We start from the raw sequence: 24,700 nt of genomic DNA, 5'->3' as shown, positions 1-24,700 counted from the left end.
TTAGAATGTAGAGAGAATCAACTTGGCTGAACTGGAATCTGTGATAGTGGAGACCTCAGGATGATGCCAAGATGGCTTATCAACTCTGATCTATCAGCTGAAGATGGTTTCAACTTAGTTTTTAGCATTACAGAGATCCTCCAGCATTGCAACAGGGAATGGTCACAGAGCCTCTTTTTCCTTTTAAACTAGTACTGACTCACTGCTGGTCACAATGGAACATGATGAGGCTGATTGTGAGATCGCTTAGCTGTGATTACAGCAGACCGCTTTCACTGTTGAGCCTGAATCAGCCTGTGGCTTCACCCGGTTAACACCTCTCTGTACCACACTGAGCCCTGATTTACATTTAACAATAAGACCACTGGGAACTGCATTCATTGCCAAAACCCATTGCAAAATGGAGCAGGGAATGTTGCTATTGTTTTACCGGCTCCATATTCCTTTCTCGCCCATTAGGAGTGTGCACGTACATCCGAGATGCGCTTTCATTGCAGTCAGATTTACCTTTTGAGTTAAAAGTTCAAATCCTGTTCCTTGAGCATGTAGGCCAGGCTGATACCCACGTGCAGTACTGAGGGAGAGCTACATTGTCAGAGGTGCTGAGTATTGGATGTGACCATCTTTGTACTTTGGCCCTGTTTACATTCTCAGGTCATTGCAAACAATTCTGTGATGCAATTTTGGGTAAAGAGTAGCAAAGTTATCCAATTGCTTAACCAGCATCACTGAAACAGTTAATCAGCCCTTTATCAAAGTACAGTTTATAGGACCTTGCTGGGTACAAATTGGTTGCAGAGTTCCTACATTACACGAATGACTATACTTCTAAAGTTCTGATTTGGCTTAACGCACTTTGAAATATTCCAAAAATGTAAAAGTTTTTTCTGTTTTTTTTTCCCTTTCTGTGTGCAAGTGTAACCCCAAATCTTAGCCTCCATTTCTGAGTTGCGTTTCATTGGTTGCTGTTGGTGATTAATGTATTGCGAATTTATTAGTAAGAGTGGATTTGTCATCACCAAGAGTCTGTAAAGATGAACAGTCACATTACGGACTAATTTCATTTGTGGGTGAATGAATTTATTTAAACAGCAGAAGCCATGTGACACAAACGTGTCCTTCAATCATGGGACTGACACACAGCCGGCACACTGTGGGAAGTATTCAGTTTCTCTCCTGTGTGCAGGGAGCGTTGATATCATTAATGCTGTATGACTTGAGCTCACACTGCAGGCTGGGAAAGAAACGGAGGACTCAGCAAGGAGCTGGTTTGCTAGAGTTTGGTAGAAGAAGAAATTAAGTAGAAGCAGATTGCTAAAGACTGAAGGGTGATGGCCAGCTTACGTATTCATGGCCTTCTTGTACACACTCTCATTTTGACCTTGTACAATCATGTAAAATGGCTCATTGTGGACCCAGATGTCTCTTCCATCTTTATTTCCATTGATTTCCTTGAGCTGTAAATCAAGGGCCAACCCACTGTCACTTGTCTTACACCATTGTGCAAAGTCAGGAGCCGTCCTATGTACTTTCTTTCTGATATACTCCATAATGTGTCATAAAAATTACTGAAGGAAACAGTAGCCCGAGGACCTGATATGGTCACAACCAGGCACTTTCTCATTCCCCAACAGGAAATGCTTCTCCTGTCATAATCTCAATCTGAAACTTTATTGCTGGAACAGCACAGCAGGTCAGGCAGCATCCAGGGAACAGGAGATTCGAAGTTTCGGGCACAGGCCCTTCTTCAGGAAGTTTCCTGAAGAAGGGCCTGTGCCCGAAATGTCGAATCTCCTGTTCCCTGGATGCTGCCTGACCTGCTGTGCTGTTCCAGCAATAAAGTTTCAACTTTGAACTCCAGCATCTGCAGACCTCACTTTCTCCTCGATAATCTCAATCTGACCAAGCCCCTGGAATTATTTGAACTTTTGCAACTCTTTCACTAGTAAAGCCAGGTGTTGCACAAGTGAACCCAGCTGTCCTCCCAGTACCCTTCTCTCCACCAGTTTCCCCTCACTCCCCATTCCTTCTCTCCCCACTTCTCCTTTCTCCCCAGTTTCATACACTACTGTTCAACAGTAATTCCTCCCCAAACTTCATTCCCTCTCTAACCCAAACCTCCTCTACCATCCATCTCTCCCACTTTGCCTACTCTCAGCATGTTGCCTTCTCTGCAGTGCTGCAGCAACTCCGAGCCCTGTTCTAGTCTCTAGCATCTTTGGGAAGGCACAGTGAAGGCTTAGTTATTTTTAATTAAACTGACCAAACCCGTCATCTCACATCTCTGGAGCAGGTAGGACTTGAGCAGTGAAGGTTTATACCTGGTATATCCTCATCTTAGTTCTCTCTTTCAGGCACTGTCAGACATGCTCCCATTTCCACTTCTTTCTGCTTTTGTTTCCAACTTGCCTTACATCCCACCCTTTTCAGGGGAGGAGGGAGGTGTGTGGTGGGTTGTGTGAGGAGGAGTTCACAGGGTTAATAGCTGCAAGGATAAAACATGTTGAGAATGTCTGTAGTGAACAAGGCCAATCTGGAATACTCTGTGATGAAAATGTAGCTGAAGCTGTGGTGTCAGAGGAGTCTACGATTGGGAAGGTATTTGCAGATCGCACTCCCGTGCTGTGTGAGCTCTTGTGTTTGTAGCTACGCTCTGTTGCACTTCAGCACCTGGAAGACAATTTATCTTCATAAAACAGGCAGGCTCCAATTGGGGGCACAATGCTGGGCCTCTCCCCTGTGCAAGAGATCACTTACTAGCTTGTCTGACAAATTGAAGGAGCTGATCCTTATCTTCAGCTCCTGGTGTAATTAATCCCAGATTCTCTGCACTGACACAAACCTTTATCTTTGCCTTTATCTTTCTCACTGTCATTTGTTATTCTTTTCCCCTGGCTCATCATTGTTTTCCACCAGACCTTCCCCACCCCATGCAAGGTAGCTTATTCGATTAGATCCAGGAGGTCTCTTCACGTGATGTCCAACGAGCTTCCACCCCCACCATTAGTTCCTTGACATTTCCAAACTCTTGGGAAATCCTGGAAGGTATTGCAATCATCCACCCGAAGCCCCTCTCACCACTCCCTAATCCCAACCCTCTCCAAACTCCTCCCCAATACCACTCCTCTTTCTGTACGTCCATGTTCAAAGGCAAAAATACGATTTGTAGTCTGTTTGCTATCTCATAGTAAAGCTCTGAGCGAAGACTATGGATGGAAGTTGGGCCTTTGCTACCTTGTGTGTGGTCTTCAGTGGCATGCCAGGTCATGGATTGCATTTGGAAACAGATAAGCCGTCTGTCTTGGTGGAGGCAGTGGCTTAATGGTGATGTCACTGCACGAGTAATCCTGAACTGCGGGCTAATGTTCTGGGGGACACAGGTTCGAATCCCAGCATGATAATTGGCGAATCTTTAATTCAATAAAAAGATGGAATGCAAAACTGGCACAATGGTGTCCCTACCTCTGGAACTGGAGCCTGGGTTTGAATTCGATCTGCCCTTGGTATGTGTAATCCCTGAACAGGTTGATTAAAAATATCTAGACCATCCCCCCCAGTTACAGAGTATTAGGCAGACAGCAGGAGTTCCTTTGATCATACTACTGCCCCCAAACCTGGTGCCTCCCTCACTCTGTTAGAAAGATTACATTTCTTTACCAAGAAACCCATTATCTTCAGTGAAATTTAAATATGAAGAGGTCATCGTTACTCATATAGTCTCTATATTCAAGAGGTAGAAATTTCTCAGACTGTACTTTCCTAGACACTCGGTTACTTTCGGACTGTCAACACAGTGAGGCATCATGAGGGAAGGAGTTAGGTGTAATAGCACAATGACCACCATCCCCTTCCCCAGGAGAGATCAGAGTGCCTTGCAATTGGAATGATCATCCAGCTGAATCTGCACAGTGTCTGTTTTCAATCCCTCTCACAACGAGGAACATAATGGTGTTCATTTTCAGGCTCTTGTGTGGACCAGAGGCCTGGGCTCAAGTGCAACCAACTTCAGATGATTGACTTTGACAGGAAATGAAACATTTCTTCGTGAGTTGCCAATGCAAAAAAAGAGCTTCTGGCCACACATCATAGAATCCCTACAGTGTGGAAGCAGGTAATTCAGCCCATCAAGTCCACGCTGACCCTTCGAACAGCATCCCACCCAGATCTACGCCCCCAATCCTGTAACCCTGCATTTCCCATGGCTAGTTCACCTAGGCTGCATACCCCTGGACACTATGGGCAATTTGGTATGGCCAATCCACCTAACCTGCACAACCATGGGATGAAACCAGAAGAAACCCACACAGGGGTACTGGGAGAATGCCTTGGTGGAGTTTGCACAGTCACCCAAGGGTGGAATTGAACCCGGGAGCCTGGTACTGTGAGGCAGCAGTGCTAACCACTGAGCCACCATGCCACCCTCCCTGGATGGGATCTGATGCTGATGTTATCCAGAGTCAAAATGCCCATCAACCCTTCAGTCTTGAAGTCAATCTACAAGGATTCAACCCTGAAAATGACTACAGACATGTTACTGACAGTTCCTGTGAAACTGTTACCTCTACAACGATCAGGTCTTTGGGAGAGGGCAGCTGTTAACAAAGGAGAGGGAATAATTACAGTGCCAGCTTTTGAAATGTGATGCAGATTGGGAAAAGACCAGTTCTGTTTAATTTCAAAAATATACTTTATTCCTAAAAATATATTTACAGTATATACATACATAATCCCTAAAGCAGTTTGGTTCTGTACAGGAGCATATGGAGAAACAAACAAACATTGGAGTTTGACTCTATCTGATAAACAAACCAAAGGCATTTCCTACTTACACAAGACTATATTTACATATATTTGAGGCATCAGGAGGTTCCAATAACTGAGCAGATCCCCATTTAACTTTGGCAGAAAGACCTTGGATGGACATCTTTCTCCAGTGCAGCTTTGCAGCAGCTGCCCCAAGCTTCAGTACATCCTTCAGCATGTAGTCCTGGACCTTGGAATGTGCTAACCAGCAACACTCCATCAAGGTCAACTCCTTGCTCTGGAAAACCAACAAGTTTCAGGCAGACCAAAGAACACTTTTCACTGAGTGAATGGTCCAGTTGATTCATGATCCCATTCTCTAAGCCTGGTCCACCTTTAACTGCTCCATTATCCAAGGATTCTCTTTAACTACAATGTAACTCCTTTAAATACTGTTACTGCACAGTTCCCCATCCAGAATATATCTCACCTCAAAAGATCTACAGAACATCAGTTTTTTAATGATTTCCCTTCTGACCAGTTCCTTTCCTGACTGTGAAATTTAATAACCTGGCATAGAATATAGTTAGAGCTGTTGATAAGCCGGGTAGTGCAGGCCCACATGTCTCTAGTGTTACTTTGGAGTGACGCACTGTCTGCTTTGTCCAGGGATTTATTTCTGAGGCTGAGTTCCCCACTAAGCACTTACCCTTCTGAGGGATGGAGTGAAGGAGAACATAAAGGGGAGAGGAGGGGTTTTGTGGACAGGAGGGGTCAGAGTTCAGCTCTCTTGCTGAGTTGCAGTGAAATCTATCCGGTTGGGGCACATGGGAGTGTCTGATGTTGACCTGCAGTAAATATCCCACTACAGACCATTGTTTGTTTTCTCACAGTTGGATTCCATACACCAACTCTGGTCTTCTCTCCGTGTCATTCTCCATTGCTGCTCTACCCCAACCCCCATCACCAACCTTGGCCTACCTGCAACTGCATAAAACAAGGCAGAAACAAAGAATTCTGAAGTTATATCTTTTAGTCTGAAAATTAGAACTGAGCACCACTCACAAACTAATTGTCCTCATGTTTGCAAAATTCTGAATAAGTAACTAAACAAAATCCAGGTTTCAGAGGCCTACTGTGAGCCTGCAGCAATGGTGCCTGAGGAACTATTACTTGAACCTGAGTTGTATCCTAGCAACAGTGCCTGTCCCACCACAAGTGTTTTTTGCGTCCCAGTTTTGGTTCAGTGATATTCCATTTAAAAGAAAACCAATGATTTGGGACTATTAGGCCCTGCCAATGCATCATAACTAGCATACTTCAAAAATAAGAGCTCCTGATATACCATAGAAACAAACTAGAGTTAGGCTCAAAATCCACTTGAGGCCTAGAGATAAGACCTAGCAACTCCATACAGCTGACAGGACTACTTTAAGCAATAATAATAGAGTGTATCTGATTGAGCCTGGATAAAGTCTTTTAATGAGTTGTAGCAATAGTACAAGAGTGAGTAAAACCTGTTATTACAAGTAACATGCCATAATGCTAGTCCATGTCTATCTATGTCCTTTAAACATCTTCATTCAGGATTGCAACAGGTAAGTTTAGAGAGAGATTCTGAAGATAGTGAGCAGGAAGAAATTTTACCTGCTGTTTCTTTTGCCTATATCCCACATGTGAAATCTGCCATCATGAGATGAATTGTAGGTGAGTGCGAAGAAGATTAATTTGGGCTGTGGGAGCATTAAAAGGTGGGAGGAGCCCATTAAAGGGTAGAAAGGAGATGAGCCAAAGATGGGGTACAATTGATGGCTGATTGACCACCTTCCTCGCTGTGCGTACTTGGCGTCTTTAAAAATTGTGTCAGTGTTTTCTGCTTTGATCTGCTTTTCCACAATGATTTTCTGTCTGCCCGAGATGTGCAGTTATTGGAGACCAATTCATTTCCAGGTTTACCAGTCAGCATTTGTTCTTGCGGTGCCCACTTTGAACTGAGTATTTTGGAAAGCAATATCGTTAAAACCAAATTCTGTGCTCTGAAAAATGTCATAAATGAATTTGAAAAGGCGTCAGTCTTTGCTGTGAAGCCAGGCTTCGAAGCGGAGTGTAATCCCAACCGGGCTTATGATGAGTTGCAATTTGGCCTGTTTTTGTAAAACAAAAGATCTCTGTGTAGCTGGAGGCTTAATGCGAACACTCCCACTCCCACTCACAACTGTTACTGTCAATTTTCATTTGGAGGCAGTCTTGTCCATTTCCCACTCAGTTCCCATATCGGCCAAGACTTGTGATTCATGCCTGGGTGAGCAGCTATCCTAACCCACACAGGCTAATTCCACACTGAGGTCTGCCTCTAAATATTTTCACACACTCGATTAGTGTGCACATGGACACATTTGTGATGCACTTGACATTACTTCACCTCTGACCCTCAGAAAGCAATGCTTTGCATGTTTGTTCTGAGGACAGGGGCCACATTAGCAAGGTTGCACTTTTGCCAATTTTTACTTACCCTGAGGGTCAGCCAGGTTGGTGTGGGAATCACAGACCATGTCAGGGCAACAGGTTCCTTCCTCCAAAGGTCCAGTTGGGTTTTTATGACAATCCAAGAGCTTTCACGGTTAATTTATTTTGTGCCACCTTTATTGAATGCAATTGCCCTCGTGGGATTTGAACTCTCAGCTTCGGGATTACTTCACTTCATGTTATGGAGTGAAGAATTCATGTGTATGGATATGTGTGCTGGTTAAGCATTTACCAATCTGTATCTAGGTCAAGGGTTCACATGTGTCTGTATCCACCAGTACCACTCTGCCTGCCTTTAAAGACCTCCCACAATCCTGTCCTTTTAACATGCTGCAGCAGTAATCATAGATGCCAGACATTCAAATCTTCTCAAAACTTGCTAAGATGCTAGAGTGACGGGCCAGAGTGAAATGTCACTGGGCCAGGAAGAAGGGTCACTTGGCCAGGGGAAGGAAGGATTCATGTTCCTTATCATTATTCTAGATTCTGGATGGAAGCCTTAACCTGTGCCAGGGGGCAGCAAAGGATCCAGGTTAGCTGTGATTCCTTTCAAGGCAGAATAGTTAGATCGGTATTGAGCTGCACAGCTGGATATTGAACACCAGATTGAAATATAGTCAGAGTCACGCAGCATAGAAATAGGCACTTTGACCCACCATGTTTAAGCCAACTAACAAACCCCAAACTACAGTCTGGGCAGCACAGTATCTCAGTGGTTAGCACTGATGCCTCATAGCACCAGGGACCTGGATTTGATTTCACCCTCTGTCTGTGTGGAGTTTACACTCATCCCATTTAGTTGCCCTCATTCCATAACCTACTATGCCCAGTTCATCTGGATGCTTCTTAAATGTTGTGAGAGGACCTGCCTCCACTATCCTCTCAGGCAGCATATTCCACATATCTTACTATCCTCTCGGTGAAAAACGTTTCCTCAGCCCCCATTTAAACTATATACCCCTGACCTTAAATTCATGCCCTCTGGTCTTAGGCACGTCTGCCATTGGGAAAAGATTCTCAAGATCTTCACACAGAGGGTGGTACGTGTGTGGAATGAGCTGCCAGAGGAAGTGGTGGAGGCTAGTACAATTGCAACATTTAAAAGGCATCTGGATGGGTATATGAATGGGAAGGGTTTGGAGGGATATGGACCGGGTGCTGGCAGTTGGGATTAGATTGGGTTGGGATATCTGGTTGGCATGGACAGGTTGGACCGAAGGGTCTGTTTCCGTGCTGTACATCTCTGACTCTATGACTCTATCTACTCTATGTATGCATCTCATAATTTTGTATACCTCAATCGGATTCCCCCTTTGCTCCAGGGAAAACAAACCCAGTCTATCCAGTTTCTCCTCATATTGAGATTTTTCATCCCAGGCAACGTCCTGGTGAATTTCCTCAATTTCCTCTCCAGTGCAATCACCTCATTCTGATAGTTGGCAACCTGAACTTTTCACAGTATTCAATCTTCTGTAGACTAATCAATGTTTTATAAAGTGGTAGCAAGACTTCCTTGCTCCTATATTCCATACCTTGGATAATGAAGGCAAGCATGCTTTCTTCACCACCCTGTCTACCTGTGCTGACATCTTCAGGGATCTATTGACTTGTCCACTAAGATCCATTTGTTCCACAGTACTGCCTAGAGATCTACCATTTACTGTATATGTCCTTATCTTAATAGACCTCCCAAAAAGCATAACCCCATACTTATAGGATTAAACTCCATTTGCCATTGCTATGCCCAATTTACCAGCTGATCAATATCTGAGACCATCCTCTTCACTATCAACATCACCTACTTTTTGTGTCATCTGCAAATTTACTAATTTCACCCTCTACATTCACATCTGAGTCATTAATATAAATAACAAACAGCAATGATCCCAGCACCAATCCCTGTGGTACACTGCTGATGGACATGCTCGCAATCACAAAAAACAATTGTACACCCTCACCCTTTGCCTCTACTTGTAAGCCAATTTTGGATCCAGTTTGCAAACTTGCCTTGGATCCCATGGGCTCTGACCTTTCACGTGGGACCTTGTCAAAGGCCTTACTGAAGTCCATATAGACGTCTATGCTGAAGGAACATCCCAGTGAGATTTGCTGTTTCAAAACAGATAAGGGGAAAATGAGAGGGAGAAAGATATGGCTAGCAGTGTGTGTACATTAGTAGATGTGTAGAACGATGTACATAACACCAACAGCTGACATTTATATAGTCTCTTTGACATAGAACAGTCATCCCAAGCCACAGTTAGCTCAGTTAGTTAGGCAGTTAGCACACGGTTCAGAGTAATGCAAATACTGAAGGTTCAATTCCCATTCCACCTGAGGTGGGTATTGTCTCCTTGCCCAGCCCTTGAGACTGAAGGCAGTGGCAAACCACCTCTACCCAGAAAACCGATCAGATAGAAGCACCAGCAGACAACAAGCCAAGAAGTTGCCTTTTGTTAGAGCACATGTGAGTGAATGAATGACCGAATAAAATCTTAAAGGAAGAGAATTCCAGAATGTAAAACCCAGGTTGGGGGAAAGAGAGTTGGAAAAACAGAGAGCTGGAGACAGGGCTGCAGAGAAGAGAAGGCAAACTAGAGGATTGACTTTGCCGGTGATCAAGACAGTGGCAGGGATTAGAAACAAATTAATTCAGGATAAGTATTTCAGTTTTGAAATTCAGGATAACAGGACATATAGAACAAAGGGACTCTGCTACTTCTCCCTCAGATGTTTGTTCTCTGTTCTCTTATTTTAAAAATGTACTGACTGGTCTAATTATTGTGTTTGGTAATAAAAATTGGACAAGTTCTTGGTAATATTGATTAAATGAGTTACTGTGTTTGGTAACATTGGACAGGTTATTGCTGTTTGATACTAGTGATGGGAAGTGTTACTGTATTTGGTAATATTAATCAGAAGTGTTTTTGTGTTTGGTAATATTGATCGGAACTGCTACTGTCTTTGGTAATATTGATCAGACTTGCTATGGTGTTTGGTAATATTGATCAGAAGTGTTCTTGTATTTGGTAACATTGATTGGAAGTGTTCTTGTATTTGGTAACATTGATTGGAAGTGTTCTTGTATTTGGTAAAATGGAGAGGAGGAGTTACTGTATTCGGTAATATCGATTGGAAGTGTTCTTGTATTTGGTAATATTGATAGGATGAGTTACTGTATTTGGTAATATTGATTGGAAGTATTATTGTGTTTGATTCTTCACTTTGCAGGTCTGGTTCAGTAATCGCCGAGCTCGGTGGCGTAAACAAGCCGGAGCTAATCAGTTGGCAGCGTTCAACCACCTATTGCCAGGTGGATTCCCACCCACTGGAATGCCAACCTTGCCCCCGTACCAGTTGCCTGAGTCATCATATCCAACAACTACTCTTTCCCAAGGTAAGATCAATGTGCAGTCTGACGTAACAGTTTGCCAAACAGCACTGGACATGAGAGGGACTCGCGATGAACTGGCTGCCTAATTCAACCACTTCAACAGCCTAGACAATCAGGAACTGTCCAGAAACATTCACTTCACTGGGAAACTAGTCCAGGGCCCTGGGGAGATCAGTTTTCCCTTGTATATTTGGTAGAATTGAGATTCAATTGGTGAAGACTTTGGGAGTGAATTACACTCTGAGCATCTAGAGGTGATGTGGAACTCTCCATCTGTTATCAAACCCATTCTCTTGTCATCAATAGAATTGGGATATGTTCTACACTGAGTAATTCACTCCAATTTACTATTCAGAAGGTGAACAGTACCAGAAGTCTCAGACAAATCCTTAAAACCTGAGGGTTAGCATGTCAAAGAATCCTACCATGGAGTCAGGGGAAAAGCTTTGATCCATCCGGACCATTCCGGCCAGATTGTATTGTCTGCCTGTGTAGACTGACCCGATTTCAACCAGGTCAGCTGGAGGAGCAGTACAGTTACTCTCAGAAGGGCAAGAAGGAGACAGGATTCCTGCTCCTGATCGCTGACAGATCTCCATTCTCTGTCCTCAGGAGATAGTGGGTAAGCACAGAACTGGGCTCCATTACAATATCCCTGTATCTGCAAAGACTCATCAGGCATTAACGACTGGTGCTTCTGAACAGCTGTCCGAGCTTGTGGATCTAAATCCGCAAGGTGGGAATGAGGGGAGGAGAGAAGAGCTGTGGGAAAGAGAGATAAATGGATGGTCGAGGAGACAAAAGGAGCGGGTGGAGAGGAGAAGATTGGACAGGGCATGGGAGGAGTGCAGAGTAGGAGAGGATGAGGAAGGGCAGGATTGTGGGAGAGAAAGAGCAATGCATTGTGGATATGATGTATCAGACTTGGCTGTGTGACTAAACACTTGTCGTATATGATTGGTCTCAGATGGAGGGAGCACTGTCCACAGGCCACAGCCTCTCCCACCCTCATCTATGCACCAGAGTGGCCTGGCAGCTGCAGCAGAGAGTGGCTCATATGGTTTAACGTCCAATCGACACACCTTCTCCAGCTACCCCGACAGCTTCATGAACGCGACAGGACCTAACAACCCCATGAACCAGGTCAGCAATGGACTCTCTCCACAGGTCAGCCTTCACGCAGTCACTATCCTGAACATCTGTCTGGACAGCTAGTCATCATTAAACCCTCCCACTATGATTAAAACTCACCTACAATCAAATCAATCTATAAAAGTAGGGGCTTCAGGCTCATTGACGTACACAGCAGAGTCAACGTTCAGTGCAAGCCTTTTCTATCTCCATCCCTGCCACATCTGAAGTAATTTAACCTATTGGTACAGCCCGGACTTTGTAACAAGATAATGTGAGTCTGGGTTGCAAGCTCAAAGAACAGCTCTGAGAATTCAATGGTCCAGTCCAAAAATCAAGTAATTAAATCCATTAATTGAATAAACTAATTGCCATAGTGAAGGAAAATGCACAAAGTGTTCATTATTTTTTTGAAAAATGTACATTCCTCCATTTAAGTTGGGGAAAAAAATGTTGAATCAAGGCAGGAAATGTTGATTACCAACAGCCAGCAAGGATTTAGATCCTGGATGTTGAAGCTAAGGGAAGGCTAGTGGAGTGAAGAACATTGTAGCATGAGATTCAAAGATTTAGAGAGGAAAATGATCGAGTGTGTATTGATTACAGCACAGTAAAGAGTTGCAGAACCATTTAGACATTCAAAGGGACAAGAGAAGTAAAATAAAGATTCATGTCCTTTAGGGAAGGAAACTACCACCCTTACCTGGTCTGGCCTATATGTGACTCTAAATCCACAGCGGGATGGTTGACTCTTAACTGCTCTCTGGACAATTAAGGATAGGCGATAAATGCTGACCTAGCCAGTGATGCCCTCAACTTGTGAATAAATTAAAGAAAAGCATTGACTGATAAACAGAGACTAGAGTTCTGATATAGATATGGATATAGAAGTATAAGAGTCAGCACCTTCAGGAGGGGAGAGAGAGCTGTACCCCAGGGAGAGTCAGCACCTTCAGGAGAGGAGGGGAAGCTGTACCCCAGGGAGAGTCAGCACCTTCAGGAGAGGAGGGGAAGCTGTACCCCAGGGAGAGTCAGCACCTTCAGGAGAGGCATTGCGAAAGTTGAATAGGGAAGAGTGGACTCCGTAAATCCTTCCCTACTTGAACATGGTCAGTCACCGAGACAGACACTAGAAGTGTAAAGTGCTATTCTGGAGTATATCCAATTTCTCATGACCCGATTCCCTGTGAGTGGACGGGCTGGTGGGTATGACACATTTTCCGGAAAGTTCTTCATTTTCACATTCCCTGTGGAGCAGAAAGCCTGTCTGAGAAGCGGATCTTAGTAGCACCTGGTACAATCTGAACAATGTCTGCACTCTAACTTGGCAGGGCTGCATTGCAGCCACATGGCATGAGATATCATCATGATCTTATGGCAGGACTATGGAAAGCTAAGCTTCCCTCCATCCTCAGGGAGCTGTTAAATACTTTTCACAGATTTCTAACTGTGTTCTTGCTCTTGTGGAAAGTTCCTTTCTCCAGCTTCCACCCCCTTTTGGAATGAATCCCATTTTTTTTTTTTGAAAAACCAGTAATCCCAGTAAAATTTTCTCACTCGATGTGTGCTACTGTTTCTCCAACATCCTTGAGTGGGTTGTCGTACATTCATCTTGTAAACTTGATAAGCGCAAAATTTTCCTTAAAGTGTGTAATGTTAAATCAAATGCTATTGTGTTATTTTACTTGAACGAGCTCCAAGACAGGGGATTGAAGAGACAGTGCGTGTAAGAGAGAGACAGAGGAAAAGATCCTGTGTGCAAGAAAGCCACAGGCAAAGAAAAACTGAGAGCAAGGGGAACACTGAGAAAGAGTCTGAGGAAAGAAAATGAGAGAGAGGGAAACCAAGAGAGAGAATTGTGTGGAGCTAGACATGCAGTCAGAGATGGAGAGAGAGAGAGAGAAAAAAGCAGTTGCTGAATTAAAAAGTGAGTGTGTTTGTTAGAATTAATTGATCAGGTTAACATATGCTTTTCTCTGTTGGGAGAGGAAGCTCAACCATGATTTTCCTATTCAGTGAAGTGTAAATGGTCCTGAAGAGCATTAAAATTTTATTTCTGCTTCATACAGTTCTCCACAGCCACGAACAGTGGTCCAAGGTTTTACCTCCTGTAAGTTCCTGACAAGAGTAGACAACTGAATCCCTGTACTATCCACCCTGGCCCATTGAAAACCAAGCGCCACTGACAATACAGGCTCAGTACGTAGGACCACTTGCACAGTGTGATCCCACTGGCTGAGAAGTCCAGTCGGCATATTCTAATTGCCAAGTGCCAAGCTTCCTTAATGGATTGAGGCACAGACCAACCAATGGGCTGAATAGCCTCCTTCATGCAATAGTGACTTGACATGAATACATGACTGTTCTGCAGCACCTTGGTCTGTTGGGGGAGGATCTCAAATAGTGAACTTCCAGCAGTGATGCCCCTTGACCCTGTCCCAAAAGAACACTTCTGACCTAGTTGAGATTTTAAGATGATCAAAAGAAGACGGGATAACTAGGGAGAAACTATTCTCTCTGGTGGGAGAGTCCAGAATATGAGGCCATAATCTTAAAGTTAGAGCAGGGCTGCTCAAGGAGGTGCCAAGGAACAGTTCTTCACCAAAGTGGAAATATGAAACACACTTTCAGAGAGAACTGTTAATGTTGGGGAAAAGAAAAAGAAAATTTCCAAATTTTTATTGGGTACGGGAATTAAAAGTTACAGAGAGAAGGTGAGTAGGTGGAATACTTGGACAAATCCAGCTGTTATTCAATTGAAAGACAGAATGGTGCAAATGACCTCATCCTGTTCCCATGTGTCTGCATAATCTACTGCACTGATGTGGTAACCATCAGAGATGAGGTTGCAAACTTCCTGCAGTACCATACTATTGGATAGATCAGTCTAAGACAGCAGGAAGCCTAAAAATAAGCGATTGTTACTGGAGTTTCACTATAGCAATCAAACTTCCCTACAATCAATATTCACTAGTGCTCACAGCAATTATATATTCACATATACATTGGCATTATCCCCTTGGCTTTATAGCATTCCATGCTGTATATATTTGTGGGTGGAATATTATGTGTCCTAGCTCACCATGACCAGAATTCCTGACAGGTGGATAACCAGAAGGAATTCTACATTAGGAGGACTCACCCATATTCTGTTGCTTTGGCAACTAAAGTTTCAGGCTCTTGACCTTTAAATCTGGCATAAAATAGCAGCAGGTTAACAAATTTATTAAGGAGTAAGATTACAAAAATAAATTGAGGGTTACAGAATCAAACAGTCTGGAGGAGCAGGGCTAACATCAGAGGAGACAAGGCAGTAGTACAGATGAAGGCTTCTTTCTCCTGTCATTTCTGCCTCAGTGAAAACCTTTTAGCAAACAATGTTACTAACTGTTTTCACTTGCTGCCTCTAGTCATCGGTTGTTTGATAGTTTTATTTACACGATTAGTGTATTATTACCATCGATAAGGTCAGTTGTGGGAGGGATGGAGGCTCCTCTCAGTGTGGGGGATTCTTGATTGCAGTGCTGGGTCAGGTTTGTGGACGTGTGGGTCATAAAGGACAGGGATTTTCAGGGAATGGGAATGGTCTTGGAGTTGGGTTCATTTGGGGTCATGGAAGCTAGGTCCAGTGGGATTGGCCCAGCTTATTTCTGTGGGCCACTTCTTCTTCTCCTGTGCTAAAATAAATAATTCAGTGCTTGCCTTTACTGAATATATTCATCCCAGGATTACCCAAATTCAGCCTGGTGCAGAATCTCTCAGATCCTCGAAGGTGGAGATCAATCATTGGAGCCCATTTTCCAAATTAAAGCAAGTTAATTGATTTTTAAAAAGGCAGATAGCCAGTGGAAGGCCCTGAACAATATTGCCCAGATAAATGGAGTGAACAGCAATCGTCCCCTCCCCACCCCAACCCATCCCCTGGAAGGGGAATCAGAGTGTATGGGGGTAGGGGGTCAGGCTGCATGGACAAGTCAATATGCATAGGATGGGGTTGTCCAGGAGTGTGGAGAGGTCAGGTTGCGCAGAGCGGGTAAGGGAACACAGGAGTTGTAGGGGGTCAGGGTCCATGGGATTTAGGGTTGGAATGTATGGGAGAGGAATTACTGTGAACTCCTCTAATGATCTCCTTTTGCAAGAAAACAATTGGTGACGTTTAATTGTCCTGAATGAAGGCTGTCTATTAGACACTGCGATTCACCATTGGGAACCAAGCGGCCTTGTTTGACTTCGTTTGACTTTATTTTATTCATTCGATAAGTGAGAAGAGAGAAAGTTGTGAGCGTTTGTAATTAGAATATGGGATGATTAGTTGGACAGAGCTAGGTTCCATTTGATGTTCAGTGAGTCACTATCACCTCGATGAGTGCAAAGCGAGGGAATGAGAGAGATGTTCACTCTCCTTTGATCCATTGCCTCAGGCTCACTTCACAACCACTTCCAGTCTGACTGAGCGAGTTATTCCTGGCAAGTGTCTGTTAGAGATAAGAACGGAACCGACCGCACAAGCAATTGGCCAATCTGTGAAATTGCAGTAAAATCTCAATATCTGACACACAGCTCCAGTACAGGTGCTTCCAAATACCTGCAATATTTTATCATGCTGTCCAAGTCTCCTGGGTTAGAAGATAAATACTCTCTCTTTTGTTTCCTTTTCTTTGTAAATCTTTGCTTGACTTTTTTATTGGAGGGTCAACGTTATGATTGCTCCTCTTCTCCTGGAAGCTTGAATCTATTTGTACTGTTCTCTGTTCCATTTTCCACAAGGTTTCTGTTAAAATAGCGCCACGAGGAATTTCACCCAAGAATGTAACTGTTAATAGAAAAAGAGGAGGCTCCACCACATCTCTCTCTCTCATACTTTTTCTCTACTTGTCTCTCTCCCTAACACTGTCACACTCTCCCTCACTCATACTCTCTCTTCCCTCTCTGAATGCATTCACTCTCCATCTCCCTTCCTCCCTCTCATCAATCCCTCACCTCCCCGTCTCTCATCCAACATCCCCCTCTCTCAAGGTCTACCTCCCCCCTCTTCTCTTGTGATCTCCACTCCCCTTCATTCTCCCTCCTTCCTTTATTCTCTCTTGTTTGTCCTTGTTCTCCTTCACTCCCTTCTGTTTCTCACTTCTTATTGCAATTCCTCTGCTGAGCACTCCCGGAGTAATTCTGTATTTTGGCTCCAATCCCTTGGAAACTCTAAAGCTTCTTGTACAAATGACAGTGGATCAGGGATGATAATGTGGTGACAAACAGACAGATATCGAAAGCCTGTTTGAGATGCAAAGGTCAATTGGCCGCATGTGCTTTCCGTTAGTTACAAATACCAGACTGACAGGGGCAGGGCCTGTGATTAATCCTTGGCCTCCTTGCTTTTCTCACCCTGTAACTGCAGATCACTCTGCAGAGCTGAGTAAGGGAGTAAAATTCACTTGGTGTTCTGTTGTTATTACCCCATGGATCTCGTTGTTGATTCTCTTGTTTCAAAGTCATAAAATCAAACAACGAAGAAAGAAGCCATTTAACCCTTTATGCATGTTCTGGCTCATTAAAGGTCTATCCACATTGTTCCATTTCTTTGGAGACTTGTAACTATTTATCCTTCCTGTATTTATCTGATTCCTATTTGAAAGTTATCATTGAATCCACTTTCACTGTTCTTTCAGTCAGTCATATTCCAGATCATAACAACTGTGCAAAAGAGCAAACTTTCCCCAAATGTTCGCAGGACTTTTGTCCAATCAGTTAGTTCAGTATCCTTTGGTCGTTGACTGACCTGCCAGTGGAAACACTTCCTCCTCATTTACTTCATTAAACCTCTCATAATTTTGATGCTAGTCATCACTTTGTTGCAATCTCCCCCGCGACCATCATTTCTTTAACTCCAGATGTTATACTTCCCATCTCCAGTGATTTCATGGTGATGTGAGGGACAGGGGGGGGGGGGTGGATCATAGAGCACCTACCTTCACACATTCTGTATTCGCTGTCCCTGAAGCACTTTCTTTCTGATCATGTTGGGCAGCTGCTTATCCCTCAATGGTAGACAGCTAGCACAGTTACACTCACAGTTAAACTCTGTCAGGGATAAACTCACAAGTCGGCACTGTCAGAGTTTAACCTGCGTCCCCTCACAGTCGGCACTGTCGGGGTTAAACCCCTGTCCCCTCACAGTCAGGGTCAAACCCCTGTCCCCTCACAGTCGGCACTGTCGGGGTTAAACCCCTGTCCCCTCACAGTCGGGCACTGTCGGGGTTAAACCCCTGTCCCCTCACAGTCGGCACTGTCGGGGTTAAACCCCTGTCCCCTCACAGTCAGGGTCAAACCCCTGTCCCCTCACAGTCGGCACTGTTGGGGTCAAACCCCTGTCCCCTCACAGTCAGCACTGTCCGGGTTAAACCCCTGTCCCCTCACAGTCAGGGTCAAACCCCTGTCCCCTCACAGTCGGCACTGTCGGGGTCAAACCCCTGTCCCCTCACAGTTGGCACTGTCGGGGTCAAGCCCCTGTCCCCCCCCCCCCCCTCAGTCGGCACCGTCGGGGTTAAACTGTGACCACTCAGTTTCTCAGCTGGTGATGGCTCCAAATGGCTGCTCATCTTAACTCAGACTCCAGCTGAGGATATTTCACCATTTATTTACATGTAATTATGTCTGTAAGGTGCAGTTATTAACTCTGTCAACAGCAATTTGCTTTGACATTTTTCACTTTGCCTCTTCCCCACTGCTCTCACTGAAAACTGCTTGCCACTCAGAACCTGCTCTGCGTTTTCTCTTCAAACTGCAGCACAAATTCATAACCAACCTGTGCTTTCATTGTTCAACTCAACATTTTCATTCACCACTCGTAGCTCACACAAGCTCTGCATGGAGAGAGCCCTTTATATACTTGTTGGTGAATCTGAACTCGGAGACTGACAGTTTTCGGAATAAATTTGTGTCAAAGGTTTTTTGAAATGAAACTTTAATATGAAATATTAACCTCTCATTAATCGGTCACAGTTGGTAACAGAGAGCAGCTGTTACAATGGTTGTCATGTTTGTAAACTCAGGGACATACTGGAATGGAACAGATTCATATTCAACCAATACCATGGTATATATTTCTGGGAGAGGGAAGGTATTTCAGGTATTACCTCCAAACCAGTAGTAGCAATGCAGTAGTGGGTTTTATGATCCAGCTACTTACCTTTTCAAACAAGAAGTGTAAAATAAGATGCTATTTTTTTCTGGGACTTGTGAGAATTATCTACCACATCAGACAGTGACCAATATGTGCTGGGTCCTGCCACCATTTCCTTATTCTGCCTGGTAATGTCCAATCCAAATACATACACAGCAGTGTAATTGGTTTTCCTGAAGGTTCTGACTCTCCCTGGTGTACACCTCCCCCTCCTCTCCTGAAGGTGCTGACTCTCCCTGGGGTACACCTCCCCCTCCTCTCCTGAAGGTGCTGACTCTCCCTGGGGTACACCTCCCCCTCCTCTCCTGAAGGTGCTGATCTGGGCACTCTTTTCTGGTGTCTCGGTAACATCAGCTACAATAGTATGAACGATTGAGGAGAGGGAACGGTCACTATTGCCAGTACCCATCCTGTTTTTGTCCAGCATCCGAAAAAAACAAGACCGGGAGTTACAGCACAGCGATGAACAGTTGGAATCCTGGTTGCTTTGCTCATTTGACTTGGGGGTTTGTTGGGAGTAGGGGGCGCAGCACAATTTATTGAATCTTAACTCACAGCCGAGACAAGATACTCAGCACGGACCCGGACTTGAACCTGGCTTCTTGCTGGTCTGCTTGCTTCAGCACCCTACTGAATGGAGCATTCATTTCATGAGCCCTTGGGGTGGCTGGTGTCAGTATTATCAGTGTAGTAACACATACAGTATTTTAATTAATACATCAGCTTCCCTTTGTCATTATTGGATCACAAGCATGAATAGAGAGTGATTGAGAAACAGCTGCTGTGTGCTCTGAGTCTCAGGGGGACAAATATACACCCTAGGGTTGGAGATAATGTTTATCTCTGTTTCCTCCCTCTCTCTCTCTCTCTCTCTCTCTCACTTGCTCACTATCTCAACACAACCCCAGTGAGAGACGCTACATTCAACTCTATAACCAGTTATTATTTTCTCGGACACAGTTTTTACACCTGGGAGCTGTGTCCTATCTGTTCAATGTTATATAAAGTAATAAGTGAGTAGTCCAACAAACTGTGGATCACATCCAGGTCTGTAATGCTCCCTGATATTTCTTCACCCTGGGATAGTGATCACAGGACCCAAAACCATAGGAGATTAAAGCTTCATAATTCAGGGATGATTTCAACAGTGAATTCAAATAACATTGGGCTGTTTGACCCAGTACCCATTGTAATCCGCAGAATCGGAAAAAGAAACCGTAATATAAACAACAATAACTAGCATTAATATAGTACCTTCCATGTAGCAAATGTCCTGAAGCATCTCATAGGATTGAATCAGACACTAACTAACTAACTGGTGACACAAAGTCATATGAGGACAGGGACCAACAGGTTTATAAATCAGGAATGTATTATGTTGATTAAAAGAGAAGATAGATACCAAAAACATTTAAGGTAGGAATTTCAGAGCTTTGCAGGCATAAATCCAATCACATAGTGATTACAAACAGCTATATGCATAAGGAATATCACAGGGCTGTAGGGTAGAGGAGGTTACAGTGATAGGGAGGAGGTTACAGTGATAGGGAGGGCTGTAGGGGGGAGGAGGTTACAGTGATAGGGTCGGCTGTAGGGCGAGAGATTTTACAGTGATAGGGCCGGGGGTGGAGGAGGTTACAGTGATAGGGAGTGCTGTCGGGTGAGCGTGGTTACAGTGATAGGGAGGGCTGTAGGGTGAGAGATTTTACAGTGATAGGGCCGGGGCTGGAGGAGGTTACAGTGATAGGGAGTGCTGTCGGATGAGCGTGGTTACAGTGATAGGGAAGGCTGTAGGGTGAGGGAGGTTATCGTGCTAGCATAAAGTGTTGTCACAAACATTTTAAAATCAAGGCTGTTGCCAGGGTTGGAGGATTTGAGCTATAGGGAGAGGCTGAACAGGCTGGGGCTGTTTTCCTCTGGAGTGCTGGAGGCTGAGGCGTGACCTTAGAGGTTTACAAAATTGAGGGGCATGGATAGGGTAAATAGGCAAAGTCTTTTCCCTGGGGTTGGGGAGGCCAGAACTAGAGGGCATAGGTTTAGGGTGAGAGGGGCAAGATATAAAAGAGACCTAAGGGGCAACTTTTTCACAGAGGGTGGTACGTGTATGGAATGAGCTGCCAGAGGAAGTGGTGGAGGCTGGTACAATTGCAACATTCAAAAGGCATTTGGATGGGTATATGAATAGGAAGGGTTTGGGGGGATATGGACTGGGTGCTGGCCGGTGGGACTAGATTGGGTTGGGATATCTGGTCAGCATGGACGGGTTGGACCGAAGGGTCTGTTTCCATGCTGTACATCTCTATAACTCTAAGGCATTTGTTAACTGGGGACCATTGTGAGTCAGTGAGCACCGGCTGATGGCTGAACAAGAATTAGATTGAGTTAAGACATATGCAGTGTTTGGAAAACCTGAAGTCTATGAATGGTATGGGATGAGTGATCAGCCAGACGTCTATTGGAATAGTCACGTTTAGTAGGAACACATGAGGTATGCATGACTTTATTGCATCATATTGAAGTGTTTTATTTCACAGAGAGTTGGGAAGAGGGAAACTTTACAACAGCTGAATGTTATAAGAAAGAAGTCTTCAATGGATTGTGAGGTATTAGTGGTGGTGGATTACAGTTCATGCAGAGTCCAAGCTGATGTGGCAATGTGTTTTCTCACGCCCATGGTGTACTCTGGAGCTCTGGATCATGATGTCCAAGGTGCCAAAATTTTTCCCATCACATGACTGACCAGGAATCGTTCCCATCCTACTGCATCCCATTGATGTCTGTTGTAAGGATTTACAAATTGATTCTTGGAACCTATTTATGAACACATATTTCTTGACCACCAAGACCTGGAGTGGGATTTGAACCCAGAGAATTGGGCTCAGTGGCAGGGATGTTACTCAATACCCCGGTAGCACAATAAGTATTAGAGGGTTATATATATCATAAATTTGTTTGGCTGTTGCTTTTTTAGTTCCATCTAATAACCCAAGCCATGTTGGTTTTCCCTCTGGAATAATTTGATTAAATTGTAATACTGAGCATTCTCTCCGACGTCATTACCACGGTTATCAGTGATTTAGAAACTGGTGCATGGACCTATATAAACCACACAGAGACAAACTACTGCATCACACTACAAACAGAGCAATACTATAGCTAAGATCATCTGCCTATTCTGATCAAGGGCAGATTTGATAATATTTAGACTGTGCCTAGGATCAAGGGGTTTGATTCTAAGAATGCAAGTGGAGAAGCTGCGGAGTTCCATATCTTAGTACGTTGTTCTCATATGTCCTGCGCATACAGTGCCTTAAGTTTATTTAGTAAACTAACTAGCAATCTCTAACACTTAAACATTGTACTGACCTATCCTCCATGGTCTGTATTGTCATATTGATAGGCTGCTCTCCTTTGAGTTGCCAATCTCTTTCACAGCAGTGATATTCCACAGCTCTAGTCTTCATGCTCATCAATCTTTTCTTCAAAAAGATGCCACAAAACACAGTTATTGACTAAAGATTCGCAACCTGCTTCATTGCCTCATTGTCCCTGATTGACTGGGTTTAGAGGATCCATGGTTAACAGTCTAGTAGCTACTGCACTAGCTATGATGGTGATACCTGCTCCTTTAATCTCCTCTGGTCCCACCTCTTTCTCTAACTCATCATATCTCCACCTCCCTATCTCTGTCGTCTCTCTCTCCCTCTTTCTGTCACTATTTACTGTGGAAAAGGATATGGAAGATATAGACTGTAGGGAAATAGATGGTGACATCTTGCAAAATGTCCAGATTACAGAGGAGGAAGTGCTGGATGTCTTGAAATGGTTAAAAATGGATAAACCCCCAGGACCTGATCAGGTGTACCTGAGAACTCTGTGGGAAGCTAGAGAAGTGATTGCTGGGCCTCTTGCTGAGATATTTGTATCATCGATAGTCACAGGTGAGGTGCCGGAAGACTGGAGGTTGGCAAACGTGCCACTGTTTAAGAAGGGCGTTAAAGACAAGCCAGGGAACTATAGACCGGTGAGCCTGACCTCAGTGGTGGGCAAGTTGTTGGAGGGAATCCTGAGGGACAGGCAAGGACTGATTCGGGATAGTTAACATGGCTTTGTGCGTGGGAAATCATGTCTCACAAACTTGATTGAGTTTTTTGAAGAAGTAACAAAGAAGACTGAGGGCAGAGCAGTAGATGTGATCTATATGGACTTCAGTAAGGCATTCAACAAGGTTCCCCATGGGTGACTGATTAGCAAGGTTAGATCTCATGGAATACAGGGAGAACTAGCAATTTGGATACAGAACTGGCTCAAAGGTAGAAGACAGAGAGTGTTGATGGAGGGTTGTTTTTCAGACTGGAGGCCTCAGACCAGTGGAGTGCCACAAGGATCAGTGCTGGGCCCTCTACTTTTTTGTCATTTACATAAATGATTTGGATGCAAGCATAAGAGGTACAGTTAGTAAATTTGCAGATGACACCAAAATTGGAGGTGTAGTGGACAGCGAAGAGGGTTACCTCAGATTACAACAGGATCTGGACCAGATGGGCCAATGGGCTGAGAAGTGGCAGATGGAGTTTAATTCAGATAAATGTGAGGTGCTGCATTTTGGGAAAGCAAATCTTAGCAGGACTTATGCACTTAATGGAAAGGTCCTAAGGAGTGTTGCCGAACAAAGAGACTTTGGAGTGCAGGTTCATAGCTCCTTGAAAGTGGAGTCGCAGGTAGATAGGATAGTGAAGAAGGTGTTTGGTATGCTTTCCTTTATTGGTCAGAGTATTGAGTACAGGAGTTGGGAGGTCATGTTGCGGCTGTACAGGACATTGATTAGGCCACTGTTGGAATATTGCATGCAATTCTAGTCTCCTTCCTATCGGAAAGATGTTGTGAAACTTGAAAGGGTTCAGAAAAGATTTACAAGGATGTTGCCAGGGTTGGAGGATCTGAGCTACTGGGAGAGGCTGAACAGGCTGGGGCTGTTTTCCCTGGAGCATCGGAGGCTGAGGGGTGACCTTATAGAGGTTTACAAAATTGAGGGCTTAGATAGGATAAATAGACAAAGTCTTTTCCCTGGGGTTGGGGAGTCCAGAACTAGAGGGCATAGGTTTAGGGTGAGAGAGGAAAGATAGAAAAGAGATCTAAGGGGCAACTTTTTCACGCAGAGGGTGTTACGTGTATGGAATGAGCTGCCAGAGGATGTGGTGGAGGCTGGTACAATTGCAACATTTAAGAGGCATTTGCATGGGTATATGAATAGGAAGGGTTTGGCGGGATATGGGCAGGGTGCTGGCAGGTGGGACTAGATTGGGTTGGGATACCTGGTCGGCATGGACAGGTTGGACCGAATGGTCTGTTTCCATGCTGTACGTCTCTATGACTCTATGAATGGCCAGCTTTCAGACGGACCCGCAGCTGCTGGATGCAGAATCCTGACAGAAGTGGCATTGCCATTAGTTTTCCTGCCAGTGGAGAGGGTCTTTGCTACCGTCCACCCTCCCTCCTCTCTTTTCTCCTCCACTTGTCCTCCCTCTGGCTCCACCTTTGCTGTGTTTTCCTTTCAGAGCTTTTCACTTTTCATTAACTCACTGCAGCCAATTAGCCGAGTGACATGGAGAGCAGACAGAAAATTGGCTCTGTCATCTGCTCTGTGCAGACAAGAGCCAGCTCAGCTCACTTGCAAACACTGTCCAGTCCAGGTCTATTAATTACAACAGATTGAATGAGGCATGAAA

At 44.3% G+C, this 24,700-nt stretch overlaps 1 protein-coding gene across 4 annotated transcripts in view; it reads left to right on the top strand.

Moving 5' to 3' along the window:
- The window catches only part of pax7a (paired box 7a), a 245,814-nt gene that overhangs the window by 92,646 nt on the left and 128,468 nt on the right, over nt 1–24,700 (top strand). For 3 of the 4 annotated variants that reach the window (XM_087980431.1, XM_087980434.1, XM_087980430.1), the window contains 2 exons: nt 10,501–10,666; nt 11,631–11,830. In XM_087980431.1, coding sequence (XP_087836557.1) covers nt 10,501–10,666; nt 11,631–11,830 — 366 coding nt within the window. The remainder of the gene's footprint in view (nt 1–10,500; nt 10,667–11,630; nt 11,831–24,700) is intronic. The other variant, XM_087980432.1, reaches the window with a different exon arrangement.

Source organism: Chiloscyllium plagiosum, unplaced genomic scaffold (assembly GCF_037043375.1).
Source record: "Chiloscyllium plagiosum isolate Xiang-an unplaced genomic scaffold, Cpla_swu_hap1 HiC_scaffold_37, whole genome shotgun sequence".
Lineage (NCBI taxonomy): Eukaryota > Metazoa > Chordata > Chondrichthyes > Orectolobiformes > Hemiscylliidae > Chiloscyllium > Chiloscyllium plagiosum.
This window is presented reverse-complemented; position numbering and strand designations above follow the sequence as displayed.